Source organism: Sparus aurata, chromosome 19 (genome assembly GCF_900880675.1).
Source record: "Sparus aurata chromosome 19, fSpaAur1.1, whole genome shotgun sequence".
NCBI lineage: Eukaryota > Metazoa > Chordata > Actinopteri > Spariformes > Sparidae > Sparus > Sparus aurata.
In genome coordinates this window covers 16,390,472-16,414,064 of record NC_044205.1, presented here as the reverse complement: position 1 = coordinate 16,414,064, position 23,593 = coordinate 16,390,472, and the positions used below count along the sequence as shown (strand labels likewise).

The following is a 23,593-nucleotide window of genomic DNA, read 5'->3' as shown; positions in this document are numbered from 1 at the left end:
CATGTCAATGCAGATTAGGTCTCACTCCCCTGTTTTCTTCACATAACGTGATTTAGGATATGTCCAGGTGCTGCGTTTGGTTACACAACACTGGCACATAAAGAGGAGACAGACAAGACAGATAAGAAGGGAGGAGAGGCTGTCCAACAGCTGCCTGCCTGGTTGGGTAACACTCCTGCGAGACCCCCTGAGAGGAGCCCAGCCTTGGGTAATGTCTGTGCCCCAGTCGGGAAGGAGAGACTTCAAACACGAGGCCCGTACACCCTCCACCCCTCTAGCAGCTCCCTCTCCTGCTGTTCTGCTGAGCTCCATGGGGGATCTCTGAAGACCATCCCAGCAGTCACCACGCCATGAATCAGTCCCGTCTACCCTCTTGCTGCCACAATGCTCTCCCACTGTCACTCTTTTGCTCTCTCATTTTTTGTCAAAGGAATCAAGTCAGGAATGCTGGCAAAATGTAAACAAATGTCCTCCTCACCACTGCTCCTCATTATCACTCCCCTACAGCCCTTCATCCTTTTGTTTCCTCATCACAACTCTGCTTGCAGCAAATTCCACATACCATGGACAAGGTCAGAAGCCCAATTAATTTGAGAGTTTTGTTTCTATAGGGAGGACTGAGTAACCCAATGGCATGGTTATTTTTGTGTGATGGTGATTCTGGTGTAAGATAAAAAAACAGTCAAGAGAGCAAGCATGTGACCAAATGGTGCTGCAGTAAGGTGAAAGGCCTTCCCACAAGGAAAATCATCTCAGCTCATAGGCAGTTATTGGAAAACCTAACCTTTCCTGAGCTAAATTACAAAATGCACATAGAAAAGGGACAAATTACATCTGGCAGGCCTGGTATAATTACATGAAATAAATCTAGAAAAAAAAATATTAAAAAATAGGCCTCATTACCTGAAAGCATGTCTACAACACATTTTAATCCTGATCCACTGTGTTTAACACGTCGGATCAAATCAGCCAAAATGTGCTCTTGCTGCAGGAAATCCAAGCAGCCACAGCTGACAATCTGGGAGACAGGGCCCCCGGGGCCTGGGGTGGCTCAGCTGAGGACATTACTGCACGCAAAGCCACCCCATACACACACACAAACGCACACAGCGTCTGGTGGCAGACAACAGTCACCCTGTCATCTTCGATTGCGGGCCGCTCATGTTGGACCAGCGACACCTCACACACAGCTCAGTGGGCCTCGGCCCCCCTGGTGTCCCACTGCCGCCATGGAGGGACTGCCAGAGAGTTACTTCAGCTCTGCAGAACAAACACAGAAATCAGCCTGTCTAAAAAGCATGTAGTCCTGTCGGAAAAATACGTCTAAATATATATCCCAGTGCGAGGGCTTTCAATTTGGTCTTGCAGCTCACAGATCAATTTGAGCGAGTGCAGATTTAACTGAGCAAAGCTGATGTGACCTTGAGATAGTTTGAGCAGGGAGCAAGTAGTAACCCGTAGCTGTACATTTGAGGGTGCTTCAAACAAGAGGTCACCTAAAAATAAACCTACAGCTGAATATGGGAGCTGAGTTCATGAGTCTGAGGCTGTGAGCAGGGTTAAACATATTGTTTGCACAGTGCAAAAACCCTGTCAACGCTGTGTTTTGTCCTTCTCGTCTACTTGGTTTAAGATACTAACTAAACATACTGTCATTTAGAGCTCACGTGGAGAACATGTTGACAAACATTTTTGGCTCTAGGCGAGTCTAGGCGAGCGTCACAGCCTACGGGCTCACATGTGTTTGGCAGATGGCACCAAGTAGATGGCACATAAGGTCAGAAAGAGCACTCAGCTGTATATCTCTCACACATACAGGCCCTCCAGGAATGTCTACACAAGGCCAAGGATTCTGGCAACTAAGAACTGTGATGTGTTTATGTGTGGGTGCTTCTGTGTGTGTGTGTGTGTGTGTGTGTGTGTGTGTGTGTGTGTGTGTGTGTGTGTGTGTGTGTGTGTGTGTGTGTGTGTGTGTGTGTGTTTGCACCTATTGATAAAGAGCAGACCATTGTAAAGGTTTCACTGACAACACTTCTGCTCTCAATCATTAATGTTTACTGTAAAACAGAAGGCTTTACCCTCAAGGTTTTACCCTGAGATAACCAACTCTGCACCCTCAACAGGTAGTTAGTTGTCCTTCACTGTTCACATCTGAGCCAGTGCATTAAAGATACATAACTCCATTTATATCCAAACTCATCTGAAACATTATTAAACACAAATGTACACAAAACACCACGTGGCTGATGGCCTTAACTTAACTGCAACAGGAGCTAGTTGCATTAGCATGAATTTAATCTAGCCTAGCTTTCAGTTGTGAAAGTTATGCTACCGTATGTAATACTACTGTGACTTTTGTGTTTACACAGTTGATTGTCTTTGATTGGACAGTGCTACACATGGTTTCTAGCAATGGATGTACTAATTCCTAAAGTCATTAATAGCCAAGACATGTGTTAAGTTTTGCTTCTGTCTCAGTCAGTTTAGAGACAGGAAACATGCAGATAAAAAGGGGTATGACAGGCAACAAAGATCGAGCCTTGGACATTAACTAATGGTGATAATGAATGGTTAGCAGGCAGAGAAAGAGCCAGGAGCACAGAGGTGGGAGAGAGCATGCTTTTTTGTTTTAACCAAAATAACAAGCATTACTCATAGTGAGCATGCTTACTGCTTTTGTTTTACAGCTGATTAACTGATCAGATTACATCCATTCTCTGATCTCTAACAATAAGTAAGAAGTTTGACACCATGTGTGCACTTTCCCTGCAACTCATTGTTTTATACTTGTTTGGAGGCTACTTAAATCCGATGATCAGTAACTGACATTTTTTAATTCGGATTTACAGCGCAGCATGTGTTGATAACACCTCTGAGACCAACAACAAAGGCTAAAACAAAGCTTTGTGTTGCCAAATGTAGACAAAACCACAATAGTACACAATAAAACAATTACAACACACAAGTAATCAATTAACGCACAAATGACAGTAATGCCTGTTAGTGTTTGCAAACAACAAAGAGTCACCAACCTGTAAATCAAACTCCTACATTTCTAACGACAGTAAATTAATCCACATCTTGCTTACTTTTCATCAAGTGCTGTTTTGCCAACAGTTATTACTTCTGCCACTAATCTGGAACTGCAGCCCATATCCTATACATCTTTTCCTTCATACATCATGGGCAGAGAGGTGTGCAGAGGATTTCCTTTGGCTGTTGATCGTTATCAATAACTCTGGTCTACCTGACATAAACCTCCCTGACAGCGCTGATAACGGAAAGGGAAATTCCCACACAGATGCAGAACCAAACGCACAGGAGTCTCCACATGTTACCATGCAATTTGTGTGCGAGACATGCTCCAGGAAAGGTTTTTATCACCTCTTAGCCAAGAGATCCCCCCTGCTCAATCTCATCAGATTTACAATGTCTAATTACACAGATAAAAGTGCAAGGTGTATGTTTGTGTGCATGGGTGCCAAGGCCAACACGTGGCACAGGAAACACGTGGAGCTCTGTTGAACTGATGGATTGATCTGAACATGTGCAACAGGATGTTTGAGGCCAATTCCCTTGACTTACAGGTAGCTCTATGGGTCCTATTAACAACCGATCCATCCTCACAGCTGCCAGCGTCCACGCAACATCGCTATCGAACCAAATGTATGACGCCTTCAGCCCTACTTTGTTCAACAAGTGTTTGGGTTTGGGGGGCTGCTGAGGGTGACCCCTTATTGTTAGGTGCTCCCTTTGTGGTCGTACTCCTCACTGTACTGAGAAGAGAAGAAGAAAGGCCTTCTCTAACAGTCGGTCATGCCCCAGTGCTCCTGGCAACAACAGGTCCCGAGGACGCAGACCTGCCTGGCCTATATTGGCTTGGCTCTCAGTTAGCGGTGGCGGCACTAGCCCCCGTCAGCTGTCCCATTCAGGGCCCGGGTCGGCCCTTTATTAAAGCTTTGAAGGCTGCTGAATAAAGGGGCGTCCTATGTTTAGATGATAGAATGTAAGCAACTGGTTTTCTGCTTGGGCAACACAAGACAAAGAGCCTCCTTCTGAATACGGGGAGTATGTGAGAGAGAGTGAGTGAGAAAACCAGAGAGGGAGGGAGAGACAAAGATGGGTGACACCACAAGTTGTAGAGGTACTCTCAAGATATGAGATACGAAATTGGTGGTTGTGTTTGGGCGTCACAGAGGCTTATTAAGAAGAAATACACTGAGAGGTGATCATCACAGGTGGTTCTGCTGATTAATATTAATCTCATGGAGCCAACGCTTTTCTTTTAATTGGCGGGTGAGGCCAAAGTCTCCTCACAACATGCCCTATATAAATACTCACACTATATGATACACTTCACTGAACCAGGATAAGAAGAAGAGTAGAGTCTGTCTAGTATCATCAACCATTATTGCTTTGCCAAAAATGCTGTCTAATGTATTTTTGGACAAAATGCAGCATTAATTGAGTTTTTATTTATAGTTATGACTCAAAAGCACATTAATATTTACTGTTTTTCAAATTTCCAATCAACTTATTACTTGCAGTACGTGCTATAGCACTGTGTTGTCAGACACAAATTTCAGCTTCTTGCGATTTGGATATTACACTTGGCTATATTGTTTCAATAGTACTTCAATTAATTGTGCAGCCCTACTTGACCCAGACATTTCTTTATTACAAAATGTTGGTTTACTTTATGTGTTAATGTGACAAAGAAATTATATTGGATATTATATCATTAGCACAGTTCAGCAGTAACACATTACTCAGTAATATATCAATGTAATACTATTACTTTTCCAATTTCAAAATTGATAGTAACATTACAGTTACTATATTAAGTAATGCAGTATTAATGCATTGCCATAATACAATTTGTTTGTTGTTCAAGGAAGGCTGTTTTATGATGATGTGGAGTTGGGCAGTTTAGCTACAAGCAAAAAATCTGAAGGATGGGGGATGAGGGAGAGAGGTGTGTGTCAACAAGTTTGACCCAGTGCTATAAACAAGAATACTGTGGTTTGTTGCAAACTTCAACCACAAAAAATGCAACATATCAATTACTGAAGCATGTGATACACCAGCACAGCAATGTGAAACTTTTTATTGTTTAAAAAAATCAACAAAAACAAAAAAACACACACACTGCTGCTTGAATTGAGGCGTCTACTGCCAGAAGCAGCATGCACTGGAGCTAAACAACAGAACTGGATTTCAGAACAGCGAAGTCAAGTGGACAAGATCTAAAGAAGCTTGTTGCCAGGTAAGTTATGTTGTGGAGGAGTTGATACCTATGTAAAAGTAATAAATTAGGATAACGAGCAATGCAACTAAGTACTTTTGAAACCAAGTAACCAGTTACATTATTACTTTTTAAAGGAGTATCAAGTGAAGAGAAACTCATTACTCTTATTGAGTAACTTGCTCAACACTGATTATTAGATTTGTATTACTCTAAAGTAACAGTATCAGTACTGGCCTTGAATATCAAGTACTGGCTATTGATCTACTAAAGAGATGAATAGAAATTTAATCTAAGTGACCTGGAGGACTTCCTGTGAACTATCCACAACAAAGGCTGCATCCCCCTATATAAGGTTAAGGGTTAAAATCAATTTAAAAAAAATACTTCCTGGCATGAATTTAACAATTTAATATATAATACCAATGTATGTCCTGTAACTTGAATAAATAAATAATAAATAAACACATTTCAATTTATTATCAACTTGTTACTTGGAAAAATTCTGTGAATTAGCCCAAAACTATATGAAATGTTTGCACCCAGCCTCATGCAACAGTCAAACTGCTGATACCTGGTGACCAGTATGTTAAAATCAGCTCACTGAAACCAATTCATCGTAACCTCAGTTTCTTATGTAGACTTCATCTCATCTACCATATTTGATATTTATGTAGGCAACATGCAACAAACCATGTAGCAGGTGTGACACTCACCCTCCCTTCACATGCATATATACACACTCTCACACACAAACCTGGTCATGGCTGGCTTGGAGGGTGCTCCCGGTGCCGTGGAAAGTCATTTGCACAGGGGAGAGGGTCAGATAGGTCACGAAATCCTTACCACTCTGCGCATCACTGTACTGCACCTGGAAGAGAGGGAAAGCGTAGAGTAAATACAGGAAAACATCAGTCAGAGCACAAAAGTCAACTGAAGCCTCTCAAGTTTACAGTGGGAAGGGCTTGGGTTGAGAGTAAATCTTGCATGTCTAATTGCCACCACAGAGCATTTGTGGAAATTACCCCACGCGGCTGTACGGGGATGGCAAGGGGAATTAATGCAAGGATGTGTAATTGAGGAGGGGGCATCTTGAAAGGGTGGTGATGACATCACTGGTGACCCCTCATCATTGAGAGGTGAACTCTGCAGGCATTCCTAAATGCTGTGCAATCAGGACTGTTATGACATGATGCTCCTCTGGGACCAGCTGCTCCTGAGATCCAAGGGCTTCAGTAATACAGCACACTTGTCTGCCCTACTTCTCACTGCTCTCACTCGGTACGCATGTGTGTATTCGCATGTTTATGTGTGCATGCGGTTGCCTGGCCTACTTATGCCCAGGACAGCTGCAGGCATCTTGATAAGTGACACAAATAACTACAAGAAGTGAAAGAAGATAATCGGACAAAGGACAGAAGGAACATTACTGATTCACAATGGCTTTCTGACGTCAGTGAGCTAATGAAAAAAGCGAGCTCGCAGGTATGGAAGGACACAGCTCTGAACGTAAGAGAGCTTCTAGCTACATCAGCACAAATGGGCTGCACTTCAATCTTAACGGATAATGTGAGTCAGGCATAATAAAAAAATATATATATATATATATGTTTTTAATGTTGTTTAATGTTTAATGTAATAATGTTTTTTGAGCCATTACAAGTTGAACTTGTTACAATGAATACCACAATCAAGATGCACAAATCAATTTTACATTCTTCTGTAGATCGATGAATGACTTCCATTACAAATAATATCATAGGAAGATGTGCTGAAAACATGTTGACGTCAGAAACTGCCGAATTTATATACAATGTGTGTGTTGGTTTGTTGCTGTGTATTTTTGTTGGCTGAGAAGGTTGAAGTAGTTACGTTTTCCTAATCGACAGAAAATGTAACAACACAAAAAGTGTGTGTTCATCTTATTTAGCCTACACTGTTGGCTACACACGCTGAACTCGCGTGTATGCGCACATGCAGGTTGTATACGACCTGTGACTGAAACCTTCCAGAGCGAGTGTGTGAATGTGTGTCTCTCTGAATGAGTTATGATCATATGTGGAAGTGTGTGTGTCTGTGTGTCCAAGCCAGCCAGACGCAATGGATGTCTGCCCATTAGGATGCGGCCCTATCAAAGCGTACCCATGGAGACATGAACATGTGCACACAGAGATATGTGATGTAACGTACAGTACATGAGTAGACACACATATATACTGGTGTGCATGGAGAAAGACACACACACACACACACACACACACACACACACACACACACACACACACACACACACACACACACACACACACACACACACACACACACACACACACACACACACACACACCTGCTGATGAGGAGATGGGCCCACAGTGATAAATTGTGGAATGCTATCTGTTATGTGTATGAATGATGAATGTAGTAAAGTGAGCTGTGGAAAAAGCCTTCTCTGACAAGTTAATCTCTAATAAATTCTCCAGACTTCAACATTGAGGAGAAAGAGAAGAAAAAACAGATGAGGGGGACGCTTTAGGGGTAAAAATATACTTGTTTGGCAAAAAGGAGTTTTAAAAAAATGTATAAAATGTGCTGAAAATACTGCTTCTTCCATAATCTTTTGAATTTACAGTGTATGAAGAACTACAGGACTATGTTTTACGATATGAATCTTTGTGTTTGTAAGTGTAACTTTCCACTATTCTGGTCCATGAAGGCCGTATAAAGGCCTATGGATGGGAGCCTGTGATGTATTGTGTAATCATGCTGCCGGATCGGCAGGCACTTCACTCGGTACATCCATTGCGAGCTGTCAGGACTCCAGCCGAGGGTGAGGCCCTTCCATGGCGCTGGAGGAAACAGACGCTCTCTCAGTCTCTCATTGTAAAGAGATATATGCTTGGATGTATCAAATTTCTAGTAATTTCAAACTTCCCCCATTGTCTGTGTGAGTGTATGTGCACACCAGTGTGTATGTTCAGTTGATGGAAACTACCAATTTCGACGTATCTTTGACCATGAGGGGGCAAAGATCAGGAGGTCTCGAACAGCCGTTGAAGCTTGTGTAACCCAACAACAATGAATTAATTATTACATAAGTTATTCAAAATGTATTATTAGACACTATTTAGCTACGCTTTACAAGTAAGACGTTTGAAGTCTGTGTTTTATGCATGTTTTTGCCTGAAAGCATTCAGTCTGAGGAATTTAGAGAGTGTTTTTGTCTACAGATGATTAACGTACTGTTATCTTACAGCGGGTTTATGATCCCATTACTGTTAGAGAAGCAACAACCGATTACGATTTCTGTCTTTTAAAAGTCTGAACTGCCTGCCTGTTATTGAAATGTCTGACTAAATTTTAGCTACCACTTATAAGCATTTACACAGTGTATACTGGTATATCAGGGACTCTTATTGTGAAAGGTAAAAAAAGAAGGAGTCTGTAACCAAATCAAATGATGTGTGAGTAATAAAAAAGTTGCTGCTATTTCTTAAGGTACCAGATCCTTATACTAGAAATAAATGCGCAATTCATGGATTGCCATGAAATACTCTCATATGCTCATGTGTCCAGTTACCATCATCAGTCAATTCTTTTAATTTGTCAAGACTTTCTTGATTTGAACAAATGTCTGCAAAGCTTCATTTCCCATCATCCTCAACTGTGCTTGGTGTTTAGTGCTAATTAGTAATGCTCACACACACGACTAAGACTATGAACATGGTAAACATCATACCTGCTAAACTTCAACAACACGTTAGCTCAGTTACTCTGAGCTTGTTAGCATGCCGACGTTAGCATTGTATTCAAGGCATCGCTGTGCATAAGAACAGGCTCAAAGGACTCCACTCTTAGTCTGGTTTCCTTATGTGCTCAAGTTTTTCTTTTCTTTTTTCTTCTCCTCTCACAGATCTTTAGATGGGTCTGGGAACACTGCTGTTATCAGCCTCTCATGCCCACTGACATACTGTATGTGATTTTGGACTATACAAATAAACACGACTTGCTCCAGCCACCAGCCAAATTCTCCGTAAAAAACAGCAAATTTGGCATGTCACCAAATTTCGCCTAGTATGGATGTCATACTTTCTTGGTGGCTTGTTGATAAAGATAGTCAAAGTCCCTGATTACTTTGGGGATTTTCCATCGACTCTGACATGCAAGCAGGAAAGACACTTGCCTGATTTGCCAGCATCAAAGAGCGTTGCGTCATCTGAATTGCTGATGATTTGTCGGAAACTAAAATAACGAGCATCTTAAAAGCAAACCGTCTTTTCGCTCATCCAGGCCGTCTGTTTTGAGTGCGTGTTTGGATGGATCTGTGAGTGCATGCATTCTAAAACAGGCCTAACTAATCATCCCAGGTCCCAACTCAGAAAAAACAGCCTCTAATCCACTTCCTTTAGAGACAAAGAAGCAGGAGAGTTACGCAAGGCCTGCGATTGATCGGCGGCACTAATGTGGAACGACCTCTGACATCTGGCTTCTAAAGCTGGATCGCTCCTCTTCAAATGCTCCTCTTCACTCGAACAAACGCGAACATGCACAAACTAAAAAGCAAATCACAGTCATAGCACTCACGTTAAGTGTACAAATATGCATGTGCACACCTAGCAAAGAGAACACAAGTGAGTACGCAAACACACAACTGACTTAGATGCAAATTTCCATATCATTAGGACCGTGAAACACAATGCTGTCAAGGTAACTGTAAAAACAAATACCTATTAGGCATGTTACTCCAGTTAAAACCAAAGAACACGAGCACTGCAGGATTTCAGAATAAGTCGAGTGCAGGCAGAGGAAAGTCAAAAAGCACGGAAATAACTCCTATTTTACTAAAATAAACAGGCCCCCTCAGCTGAGCGACGCTGTCATTGTTCGTGAGAAGCAATTAGAGGTCCAAGCTGAGCCACTTCAGTCGGGACATCAGGGGTCAAGAGTGTTTAAAACACACTGTTAATATACCTTTCACTACTCCAAATGGCAGGAGGTTCAGGGCAAACAAAGCTGCTACTCTAAAACCCTTGAGAGCACTCTGCCCGAGAGAACTCAAAAGAAAAAGGTCCAAGCTCTAAGGAAGCCATTATCTAAAATTCCCCAAATAGATTTTCTAGAGAAACTCTGCGCATTTCTTATGCAATCCAATCAAGGAAGCAGATAATTCCACTGAGTTGATTCTGTCTGTGTCTGTCTATTTTGGAGGCAATACAAGAATGCCAAAAGCAGGGATGGGTGTAAAAGTAATAAATCCAAAAGTAGCTAGTGTCACAAGTGTAGCAGAGTATGCGCTAAACTGTGGCAGAACAGTTGCCTAGTGCTACTTAATTTGCTGTCCTCATTTCTTCTGTAAAAAGATGAGGGTATGTTTTATAGTAAGAAATAGTAAAAAGTCTTCTGTCATCCTTATAAGCTACTTAATTGGCTTGATCCACCTGCACCTCGAGCTGCCTCTTTCTCTTGAGAAAAAATTCCCCTCATCAGGGAGGTTATATGTTTTTCATTCAATGTAATGTGTGGGTCGGTTGGTTTGTCAGCAGCATTACAGAAAAACTACAAAACTGATTTCCAAAGAACTTGGATGGAGGATAGGCCTCTACCCATAACAGACCCAATTAACTTTTGTTGTGGATCTGGATTAAGGGATGGATCCAGGAAGTGTTTTCTCTTTTTTAAGATTAGGCATTATTCAACACTTCTGTTAATTTCGCAGGGAATGATTCATAGATATTGATGAAAAAAAGCATATCTAAACAGCTGGTATCTATGATTAAGTACAAATTGATGTGGAGCCAAATAAAAATCTGGATCTAGTGGATTTAAACTAATTCATTTGATATTTGGTTGGAATGGATTAAAGGGAATTTTTGGTCTTCGTGGGGGTATGCACTCTTTTTTTTTTTTTTTTACCACTCTTGTATGTGTACATTAAAACTGAAGCTAGAACCATCAGCTTAGCATAAAAACAGCTAGCGCAGGTCTGTTAAAAGGACCAGAAAATGTTCCCACCAGCGCCTTTAAAGCTCACTGATTACCATGTTAAAGCTATTTTGTGTAATATATTCAACAACGTGTGTGAAAACTATAATTTGAGGTTCCACTGGGGGTGTATGTTTCTCTGAGGTTGCCAAGCCTAGTGGATTTATTTATCTTTGGACAGGGCCGGGCTAGCCGTTTTTACAGCAAGAGATAATGTGCAGATAATAAAGAGAGAACTGTTTGAATTCCATTCAAAGTGCCAGGTTAACACACCCTCCATCTGCCCATGCTGGCACACAGCTGTTATCACTGCCTTGTGTTGAGAACTACTTGAAATGTGATCAATACAATCAGAACACAAAGAACAAAAGCAAGTTATAAATAAATAAATAAATAAATAAAAGATTATGCTGCATATTCATATTTGCAATGTGCTGTGCTGGCACTTGAGGGTATTTGATTTAAAGACTTGCAAATGGGCTTGATTGTGGTGAAAAAACATCATCACTCAGTTTTGCCAAACATGCACAGACGCAGGCAGACGCACCGACACGCACACACAGGGCCACCATGTAAGCAGAGAGACCGTGCGCCGAGCCAGCACAGCATTAACGGTCTGATTTATACCACCGACAAAACTTGTTTTCGAAGATCGCTCTTCACACAAATATGCCGCGGAGCGCAGCTGGAAACCATCACGCTGCCGCAGAAATCAAACGTGGTGGGATTAGCCATCCCAAAATGTATTTTCTAAGGCAAATCCCAGAGTAAACAGAGAGTAGAGGAATGAAACGATGACAAGGAAGTTGGAAACAAACTGTTAGAGTCTTTGAACGTTTGTACCAGATCAGGCGTTTGATGTTGATACAGAGATGAGAGTCAGCAGCGGAGATCAGGAAAAGAGGAGGGTTTTAAAAAAAAAAAAAAAAAAGAGAGGGCAAAAACTGCCAGGCGGGGTACAAGGTGTAGTCGGCACCATCTGAAGGAGTTTTCAACACGGCCAAAGAAGGAAGCAAAGAGAGAGAAGAACAAACAACGTGAAAGTGTGAGAAATCCTGGGAACTGTACTGAATGGATTTCAACACCAGCCACCCGCCAAGGATAGTGTTTTCATTAACATGGGATTTCCAACATAGAAGTTCTGATTCCAGCACAGCAAAGAGTGCGGGAACCCTCCCTTTTTCTCTCTAAATCCATCTCCCAAGTTAAGCCTGTCATGGCTAGATAACATAGCTCAGCTGATCGCTATCTCTGCTGTGTTATTGCGTTTGGATTTAGCAGGTGGACAGAACTGATAGACACAGTAGATACCATTCAACTCTTCCAGACACAACCTGGGATGTTTACAGTACAGTATCTCTGATCGCCATATGCAAGAGGATATTAACAATTTATAAAACGTTGCAATTTCCTGTGTCACTAAGAGTTAACATCTAACCCCTCATTCATAGGATGCACCCTTCAGAATTATCCACATAACTTCACGTACACTCAAATAACACAAACTAGTCTATCAGGTTGCGCTTTATGCCGGTCATCAAAACTCCACAGGCTGCTTTAAATCTCTGCCACAATACACAAAGTGGTTCTGTCATAGTTTCCATTTGCAAAACCAGAGCAGCACAACCTCAGGAGGGGTGTTATTTCTAATTCATGCTGACAAAGGTGCTATATTCACTGTAGCTGCCAGTTACGTGGGAATATGGCTTATTGTATTGTGCTCAGCAAAAATAATGAGATACACGCTTCCTGTTCTGTGTCATATTGTTTTTTACTGTATGCACCTCTGTTTTCACAAGGTTCATCTAATATATGATCAGTAAACCAGAAGGCAGGGTGACATGCAATTTAAATGTCAAATCGAATTGTCGTCATCGTGGACATGTTTTAAAATGACCACGTAACTTTTGAAAGAAGGTGAGGATATTATCAATATTTACTATGTACTTTTGCAAAGTTATAATTCAGTTTAAACAGAGGTAAGATGAGGAGGACGGATATTTTAACATTAGAGGTTACGTTAGCACCCTGAACGCCATGCCGTGAAAATGTTATCGTTCATCAGACGTGACAAAAGCATCTTATGTCGCATGTGTTTAAGGCCAGAGACATCGTAACTGAGACAGAAAAGCCCATTTGTGGGAGCAGATCAGCTGGACACACAATGTTTTTATCAACCTACCAGTTGTAAGATTCTGTTTACATAGCGTTAAGTTAGCTACCTCACAAATGTTATTCTAAACCCAAAATTAGTGTTTTTTTTGAATTGCTACACAAGTGTTTTATTTCAGCGGTCCCTGCACTTTTCTGTCAAACTAATGGACAATGTGATGCGACTCAGAGTGAGATTCATTTGTATGTTAATTGCACATATGCAATATTTTACTTTTTATTATTTTATTATTTCTTAAACATTTGAAATATATTTGACTAATAATTCCAACAACCCTGACTTTTTTAATTTTTACACCAAAATTAATTTATATATGGGTTTGTTATTTTACCCGTTTACCTGATTGACTCCCATATAACTGCGAGTAAACAAATTTGCCTTTCTGTTTTTTACTTCTGGTGTATCACACTTGACATCAGGAACATGCAGTAATCTTCAGGGTAGAGTAGAAAGCAACATGGAGGCCACTGACAATTACGTTTTTTACATCTTTTTTACTTCAGTCTCTCTTCAAAACTTGCTGACTTCAAAATGTTGGAGTGCTGCTTGAGCGGAGACGAATGGAAAACAATTTACGCGCCAACGTCCTTAACTTCAGTGTGCGTCATAGCATTGTACTCTTTCCCATTGAAGACAAAAGCCAGATGTTCAGTGTGAAAGGGGTATAACACAATTTAGCGTTAATGCTAATTGCTAAGAAAAGCGCATTAACTTGTAGCCACAGTGACTGCTGTTCAGCAAAGTTACATAGTCTCATTTTAGAATTTGGGTTTTCACACCCTGGTGCTGAACCAACCACTGCGTGTCACTTTGGATGAAAGCATGTTTTATTACTCAAGTTATGGATGTAAACAAATTAGGTCCACTAATCCAAATCATAAATCTGGTTTAAAAAGAAAACTATGACTCACAAAGAGAACCAAAGATAAACTAAGATTATCTTTGTCTTTAAATCCCTTCTCAGTATTGGTCCACAAATAAAAGCAGCATGTGATCTCTGTCACACACACACACACACACACACACACACACACACACACACACACACACACACACACACACACACACACACACGGTCTTTCATCCACACTTCCTTTCTCTCTCTGCCCCTTTCACTCCCCTCTTCTTCATTAACTCGCTCATCCACAGAATCACTCTGCCGGTTCGCATTCAGACACGGACAAACAGAGAGAGCGGCTCTGATAAACACTCCAGTCTTCCAAGAACCGAGCAGGTTGGAAAAATAACGTGCGCACAGACCACTGTGAAGGGATGAGAGGGAATAAATCAGCTCTGAAGCGGAAGATTTGTCTCAGTCCAGGTGTGTATCATGGGAAAAAAAAATCATTAGATTTCCATCAATCGTTGATCTTCTATATAAAAATCTGCTGCTTGCCCAAAAGGGAAGTTATAGTTAATAATGCGAAGCGACGGCGGTCGGTGATGACTCTATTAAGTAATGTGATGGCAGAATAAATGGGCAGCTGGTGACTGCAATGCCGGGGTCAAACCCTTCAACTTCTTCAAATGGTGAGAGTTTTGTGGATGCAAAGAGGAAGAAATAAGAAAAGAGGAAGCGATCAGATGAGGTAGAGATGATGAAAGACAGCAAGGACAGAAAAGACGGGAAAAAGAATAAAAGGGAGAATCTGTTACGTGGCTCTTACTCAGTACTTCATCCTTGGTCCATGTGTTGTCTATTACCTCCCGCCTCTTTGTTTCTGCCCTACTTCCAGCGCACATACCCGCCGTGCCAACAACACACCAGCCAAATTAATAGGAAATACACACACGCACACATACATACAAATACGCCAGAGTAAGTGCCAGCATCCTTTCTCCAAGCTGGCACGAGTACAACACACTGTTGGTTATCCAGTCAGAGCTTCCACCAGAGGCTATTTTCCAATCAAATCAAAAGAAGGGCTTAGCAGGTAGGCCCGGGCCTTTGTCTGTGGAGCTGGATGGATGAAACAGACACTATGAGAATGTCTTCGGTACTTACTTAGCTGCTTTAATCCAGTGTTGGCTGGTCAGTGTAATCCGCTCACTTGGATAACATAATTACATTACAAAAACAAAGTTACTAATCAGACAAGGAGATTATTATCAAATTACTTTTAAAAAATTACTTACGGCGGTCGTTAGCGCTCATTTTTTGTCGAGTGTGGCCGGCTCGACACAAAGCGGCGCATGACGTGCGCAGTGGAAAAGCAGACAAGTGCATTTTTTGGCAAAAACATTTGAAATCTGTGGTGGTTTAGCCCACAAAAACACGTAAGAATACATAAGCCTTAAAAGGTCTGCCTAACATGGCTTTGTAGGCGACCAGAGGTTCTCATTACAAACCCGCATGATATGAAACATTCCCTCAATAGAACACATATTGTCTGCACGTCTCAATTACAGCCTGATTTCCTTGCTAAAGAAACACACACACACACACACACACACACACACACACACACACACGCACACACACACGCACACACACGGAAATATCCATGTAGTGCTTTGTGTGTGTTCACTCAGATAAATGCATGCAGAAGACGCACAGACAGTGAATTCACTCATATTTATGCAATATGGTTTGTACTCTATGAGAACGACAAGGACTTAAACTTCACACACAGGCTTAGCCCAACTCTTCCATTACCACTAAACAGAACCTGCTGTGTGTGCATGTGTGTGTGCATGCGTGTGTGTGTGTGTGTGTGTGTGTGTGTGTGTGTGTGTGTGTATGTGTGTGTGTGTGCGCATATGTACAAGTGTGTTTGGGCTTGGCCAGGCAGCAGAGCTCTCTCAGGTTACACACACACAGGAAGGCTCAGAGCAATAACAAAGGCCTTTCAAAGGAACCCTCAGCAGGTTAAGATAAAATGTTTTCGCTCAAACTGATAAAAAGCATCTGCAGCTTAAATGAACAGGCACTGGTATCAGTGGCATGGTATGTACTGCAGATCAGCCGGCACTGATTAAAAAAAGGCACTGGGCAGTCCTCAGAGTGCTAACAGCGAGTGTGTGTTTCTGTTCTGCGTGTGTGTGTCCAGTCTGGTAATGTCAGAAGCACCTGTGAGGTTTAGTTCCAGCTCTAAATCCATCGCCTGCCAATAGTGTCCACAGTGAGAGACAGAAAACGGATAGTGTGTTATCGAGACTCCACACGAGTCCACTTGTTCTGTTCGAGCACCACTTTCAGTGCCCTCTTCTTCTAGGAGAGGGGTTTTCTAAGCACATGTTTTAAACACAGAAAGCCTGCATCTCTTAAGTGGAGAGGTTTGAAGTGATGAGTGTGTGTGTGTGTGTGTGTGTGTGTGTGTGTGTGTGTGTACGTGTGTGTGTGTATGTGTGTGTGTTTTCTGCTTTATAACCACACAGGTTGAGCAGGACATTCTTATTTACAGCAATGGCCAAGAGGTAGATGAATCAGGACAGGAAAGTGTGTGTGCAAGCGTGTGCGCGTGTGTGTGTGTGGTTATATTTATGCATGGTCACGCTAACATCTGTGCCGTCACTTTAGCGTGTGTGCTTACTGTACCACAGGGTGTCTCATACTTTAACCAAGTTTAAATTATGACTTTTATTACCTAATTGATGGCAGTTAAAATGAAATACAAGCCCACATTCCACAAATGAAATAAATGTGAAATCTGAAACAATTGCACGCCTATCAGCAGGGAGGCGTCCTCGACAGGGCTTTATACCAGAAGAAACAAAGCACTACCACACCACCATACACCAACTACCTTACAGGAAAATTCTGATTTATTACAACTAAAGTCTCACCTTCTTAATTTTCTATCAATTCTCTTCCAGTTATAATATCATTATTAGTAATTTAAGATTACTTTTGTGAGTATATTGCTGAGATCTGAGGAAGGAAACACGATATCAGATGAGTGATTAAACACAAAATACTGCTATTTATGAATAAATGCACAGGAAAACTGTGAGTATAGACAACTACAGTAGGCACTGTTTACCGGCAGAGGTGCCCATCCATGCTTGAAATTAAAAGCAGCCCCCCTAACATGAGAAGAAATATCTACATTTTGGTGCAATACAACATCAGAGGTCTTAAGCTTCAGGGAATTACGCAGTGATGCAACTTCACACAACAAAGATAACGTTTAATGAGCGAGTAAGCTACTGTTTGAACAATCACCTCGCAACGATATTGATAAAATTAGATACATCAGGATCTGTCCAATTCAGGTCAGATCGATCACATCATACTTTTGCTTCGAAGTAGTGTAAAGGTGCAATATGTATGAATTGGCCACCTGTTGAATTCATACTCCAAACAAAGTATATCACCACAGTGACTGTAGTAGCTGCAGTTATCTCAGCCAGTGTTGCTGATGACACATCACAACTACTTATGCCACAGATGCTCACCAACAGTCCCGACATTTGGTGTTTCAGGGCTCCAATTGATATTTGTCAACTCTTAACTAGGAAACAGTTGTAAAATGGTGACAAAGTGTAAATTTACATTCACAATGGTTTTCTTTTGACAAATAAGTTTGCCTAACCTGGTAATCTTGCTGTGTTTCCAGTTCTCAGCAGTTTACTTCCTACCAGTCTGAATATAAATACACCCCTGAAGTTTCTTACCTGGAAGCCCTGGATGCGAGCCAGGTAGTCCAGCTGCTGTGCAGGCTGCACCGAGACGCCGCAGGCGAGGGCCGGGTTCTTCCCCTTCATGGTCAGGGAGGCGTCGGCCGTGGGTGACTGACCGTTAAGCAGCAGCTCCCTAGCCATTGTAGCGGTTGGGCTGGGAGAGGAGGCTGAGCCACTGTAGTACGGAGGGTGTCCTGGGGGCAGCGGTGCGGAGCAGGGCCCCATGTCTTTGGATGCCATGTAGTTGACGGAGCCACCGCTGCTGCCGCCGGGGCCTGGAGCATTGCCCCCCTGCTTCCTGCTAGCCTCCATCTCCTGGTAGACATCGGGGCTGAGATGGAGCAGACCCTTCTGGGCTGAAGTTGTTCAAGGGAGAAAGAAGAGAGAGAAGAGAGAAAAAGGGGTGCTATGATTCTCATTATTGACCATTGAAATGATTTGCAGACACATTCCTCTGTCTCTCGCTACCCAACAATGCCAGGGTGTGTGTGTGTGTGTGTGTGTGTGTGTGTGTGTGTGTGTGTGTGTGTGTGTGTGTGTGTGACAAGCGTGTGTGCTGGCTCCCAAACTGGCATTCCATCACTGAACGTAGATGACAGTTTCATGTGGTTTGGCACCTCTGAGCACTATCAAAGTCTCTGCTGGGAAACAGACACACAGCCTCTCTCTTTCTCTTCCTCAAACACAAACACACAGACACAAACGGAGCATCTACCAATATCAACAGAGCCGCTATGACTTCATCATTGATGGGAAACAGCGCTGTCAGCTAAGCGGCATCCTGTTTCACTTTGAAATGCAGACCCAAGAGAATCTCGGAAGCAGGTTGGGTCTCAGATCAAGGTTCTTGGGAGAATTTTTCGGTGGCGCTGGGAAATGAAGGGAGCAATTTGGATCTGAGGCACCTCTGACCAACTTTTCAGTCCAGCTGAGCACAACAGCGCTCCAAGACTGTGTTCCGATCCAGACCATTTGGACAAATCTCAGTCGTTTATGTTGGCTTCATTCACTCTGACATCACTGTCCCGAAATTGTCGTGACAGGTGGAAGCGGGAAACACTGACCGGTTTAGGTTCAACACTTTCATCACTTTGCGGTTGAGGTGAAAGTGAGTGGAAAGAAAATGAGATGTGAAGGAAGACGAAGGGAGAGAAAGGATAAAGAGAGATGAGCTGGGAACCAGTTCAGATGGAAGGCGAGGTGGAGATGAGTGGATGTGAAAACCATGCGGAGCCTCCGAAGCCCAGCCAAGGTCACCAGAGACAGGAAGACCAGCTGTGTGTGCGTGTGTGTGTCAGGGCTTTTGTCTGTGTGTGCTTGTTTGTGTGTGCGTACGGACCAACAGCTGGGAGAAAGCGCTGGAGTGAGCGCATGACTGACAGGCCACTTCCTGTTTGAGTTAACATTACCATCACACATAGATACACACATACAGGGACAGACACTCGGTCTAAGGTTTCTGGGAACCTGCAGACAGTATTTCCCATTATGAACAATGAAGTTTGCGTTCCTTTCCAGAAGAGCAGAGAAGCCGAAGGAAACAGCAATGAAATCCAGGACTTATTACTCATACTACAACAAACTGCCCCATGCCAGCAATGACACAACTGCTCAGTTTTTCCCCCCCTCCTCCCAATCATGATGACAACTTTAATTTGAATTTACGCAAGTAAAACTCGCAGGCTGTGCATTCTGAATCTATCGCAAAAAATGAAAGGTGTTAGCCAACATGACATCAGCTGTGGACACAGAAAACCGGTGGTGGTGGTGGTGGTGGTGGTGGGGGGGGGGCTGGGAAAAGGCAGTGAATGCAATCCATATGAGTGTGTGTGATTGTCTGCCGGAGTGTATGTGGGCGTGCCTGTGAGGATGTTTGCATGTTTGCATGTGATTGAGTGCTTCAAGCCGGTGTCAGCTGATGGCAAGCGAGAGCGTGACAGCAAAAGAGGGAACGGAGGGGGGAGAGGGAGAGAGAGAGAGAGAGAGAGAGAGAGAGAGAGAGAGAGAGAGAGAGAGAGAGAGAGAGAGAGAGAGTAAGTATGAGTGACAGAGTGCGTTTGTGCGTGAGGATGTCGGGTTAGGGATTGTGAAACTGTGTACATGAAGTTGGAGAGGGGAGAAGAGAAGCAGAGTAAGGGCTGAGGAGTGGGGATTGAAAGAGCGAAAGGGAGAGCGTGTGTTTGTGGTGCTGGTTCCAGGCAGTTTTTGGAGGGGTCCCACCCAGACTCGGCGTCCGGTGGGCCAGGGGAGCGCTGGAGGGAAGCCAGAGCCAAGCATGAGACTGATCGAAAACAGATAGGGCCGGAGCCCGCCGCTATAAATCACCACGGTGGAGCAAGACCCTCACATAGCTCGCACATGCACACGACGCACAGACACACATCCACGCACACACAAATATGCACAGCAGGAAATGAAATGTGGCAACTCGAGTGAAAAGCCCTGCTGCAATACCCATGGGGATAGAAGGGAGAAAAATCACTCTCTTCTTACTTCTTTTTCTTCTTTCTCTCTACTCTCCCTTCCTGTCTTCTAAGCTACCCTGTTTGTTGTAGCACTGCATCCCACGGCTCACACAGGGCAAAGGACAGGACTTCAATACACACACACACACACACACACACACACACAAATACAATGAGCGTCTGTGGGTTGCTTGAGGGGTTTGTGTGTTTTATGTGGAAGAGCCGGAAAGGAAGGACAGAGCCATGAGTAAACAGCCTGTGACACATTTACCTATTTTCTTCCACTTTGCCTTACATAATGTAGATAATGCAGCAATGCTCTTTTATGTGGTGTATGGCTGGCTAATCACACCACTGTAGACAGCTGGTACATTAGCTCTTGTACAACCGGCCACTATGACACAACTAACCCAGTTCCTGGATGTTAATTCACAACACCATTGTTTTCATACCTTTTTTTTTCAGAAAAAAAACCCCATTATTCATTGCATCCTGTAAGCGATTCTTTGTTGTAGTTTTTATGGTTACTGCCGGGTTCGCCTTCCCCGCACAGGATTTAAATGACATACCCAGGCGCAAGAGATTCACAATAAACAGAAGACAATAGCCGATGGATGCACGCAATTCCCATAAAGCAAAAGACAAAATTCAATCATGGGTGATGTTGACAATGTGACGATATGAATCCTCTCAGCCCACAGTTTGTTAAGGCACACTGTAAACAAATCATGGATGTATTATAACAACTGGATACCAGACTACAGGAAGGCGCCCATTGAATTAAATAAAATGTCTTCATTGTTTCTTTTACAATAGTAGCCTGGAAACTAGAGGAATCTGCAAATTCATGTTACATTTGCTCTTGCAGATGTGTCCGCCCCCATCCTATTCAGACTGATTGTGACTAGCCAATCACAACTGTTTATCTACTGTCGGGCGGGTTTGATACATTGACTTGGTTTGATCCAACACTCTTTGAGCATTAACAGCGGCACTGACAGCACCCGTTGAAAAAAATCTTAAATTAACTAGACTAGTTCTAGACTATTGCAATGCTAGTCAATGGGGAAAAAAGCATTTTGGGACGTAGAGGATGTTATATGTGGATCCGTGGTCAGCCACTCGAATAACTTGCTCTTCTTATGTTACATCTGTGATGGAGTGGCTGCTTGTCGAGTCTTATTCCCACGATGTCAAACAAAGATACTTTGGGGTAGCGTTTTGGGCCGAATATTGATCTCAAAGCGAATGAGACTCAACAATAAACTATCTTTCTCCTGAACTGCCTTCCCTACCATCACACCAATAACCTCAGATGGCTGAAAAACAACCAGGACTGAAATCTTGACGTTTAGAACTGTAAAGTTATTAAATAATACCTGGATACCTGTATCTGAATCTGCTGCATCTGTAACCACAGCCAACAATGATGTTGCATTGTACAAAAACAAGTATGAGTGCCAAAAAAGGAGTAAAGTCTACAGCTCTCTAGCAAGGTGAGAAGTTAATCCAAAGGAGGTCAGCAAAAAAAAACGGACCGTCAGCTGGTGTTCACTTGAACTTTAAAATCCCTGTAAAATGTTTTTAATAGGGAAAAGGAACTTAGCTGTGTAACAGCTTCAGTATTTTAAACACTTGTAAAGTCTGTCAAGAGCTGACTGTGAAAACATCAACAAGGAGGAGATACTAGCTTTACACTTTGATTGCACAATAATGACTCAAGACAAACAACTTTTTTTCTAAAAAAAAAAAAAAAAGACATTTTAGCAGAAATTACATATTTTTTCATATGAATGATGTCCCAATAATTCTGAAGCCACTGAGGTCTGCAAACCGATGTCGTTATTGCCACTTCTACTCAATAAACTGCATCATCAATCAAAACAACGGACAAACCCGAAACATCTTCCATTCAGCATTTGCAGACACACAGAAAACTGAGACCAGCTGTATCTGTTTGAATGAGTTGTAAATGGTGTTTATGCAATAAACATTATTCAGACATTAGCGTCATGTGAGTGTTGTGTGGTTTGGGCAACTTTAAAGAGGTAATTAGCAGATAGTTAAGCCTCATGCTGAGTGTGAGATAAACTATGAGTGGGAATGGCACCGGACCAAAGGCACGCTCCAAGCCAACAATAGGAACAGACTTTGTTTCCCAGGGGGCTCTGCTCTGGAGGTATTGGGCAACTCCTGGAGCTTGAGCTACCATAGAAACCACAACCACCAAAATAGTTTATCTGAGAGAACAATCATTTATCTGTAAACATCATTTAGATGATATATCTTTTAGAAAATTGGACTAAATCACACATGTGAGTGCTATATAAGTTGTGGCAAGGGCTCAGACCTCATCTGAACCAGCAATGAGCAAACACAAAAGTGAGTGATTAGCTTTACCAATCTGTTTAGTACTTTTCAACACAAGAAAGATGAAACATCACATTCATTCTCCTCTCCGGACTGAAGCTGGATACCCAATGTCAGAGCACCTAAGCCCTGCCAAAAGCCTCCATTAGGGCCGTGTGACGACAGCACATTCAGATCTAATAAGGCTATCTGTTTGTTTTCCACTCCGCTGCTCCACAACTCACACACTGTTCATTTGTCCCAGAAACTGCTCTTTCTCAAGCTGCTGGCATTTACTTTGCTGGCATCCAGAGTGAGACTGCTTGCAGCGCGTCCTTTTATCGAGCTGGGCCATCACAACAAATCACGCTCAGATATTACGATGCACGTAAATCAGCTTAAGCAACACCATGACGCAGAATTTTTGCATTTTTACACCTGTAATAAATATTAACTAATAACTCACACACCATGTGGAGTAAACGGAAAAATAACATTGCCTCTAGACTCTGGAAACCAGACACTGAAAATAGATGTCAAGTCTCGAAATAATGTTTGACTTTGGTGGGAAGACGGCTTTTTTTATTGTTTTTATTTTGATTACAGACAAGACGGCCAACTTGACAACAGATACAGCTGATAGAGAGCAGCTGTTTCCTACAAAATTGCATCCTTCTGCTTTTTAGTTATGAGACCTATCCCCCGCTATAAATGAAACGTCACAAAAGGCCATCACATTCCCATGTAAGTTCATACATA

General features: G+C 42.5%; 1 protein-coding gene across 2 annotated transcripts in view; it reads right to left on the bottom strand.

Annotated features, from left to right (window-relative positions):
- Positions 1 to 23,593, bottom strand: part of stau2 (staufen double-stranded RNA binding protein 2) — a 90,060-nt gene that overhangs the window by 22,161 nt on the left and 44,306 nt on the right. For both annotated transcript variants that reach the window (XM_030399026.1, XM_030399027.1), the window contains exons 12-13: positions 18,015 to 18,376; positions 6,003 to 6,116 (exon numbers count right to left, since the gene is read on the bottom strand). In XM_030399026.1, the coding sequence (XP_030254886.1) occupies positions 6,003 to 6,116; positions 18,015 to 18,376 (476 nt within the window). The remainder of the gene's footprint in view (positions 1 to 6,002; positions 6,117 to 18,014; positions 18,377 to 23,593) is intronic.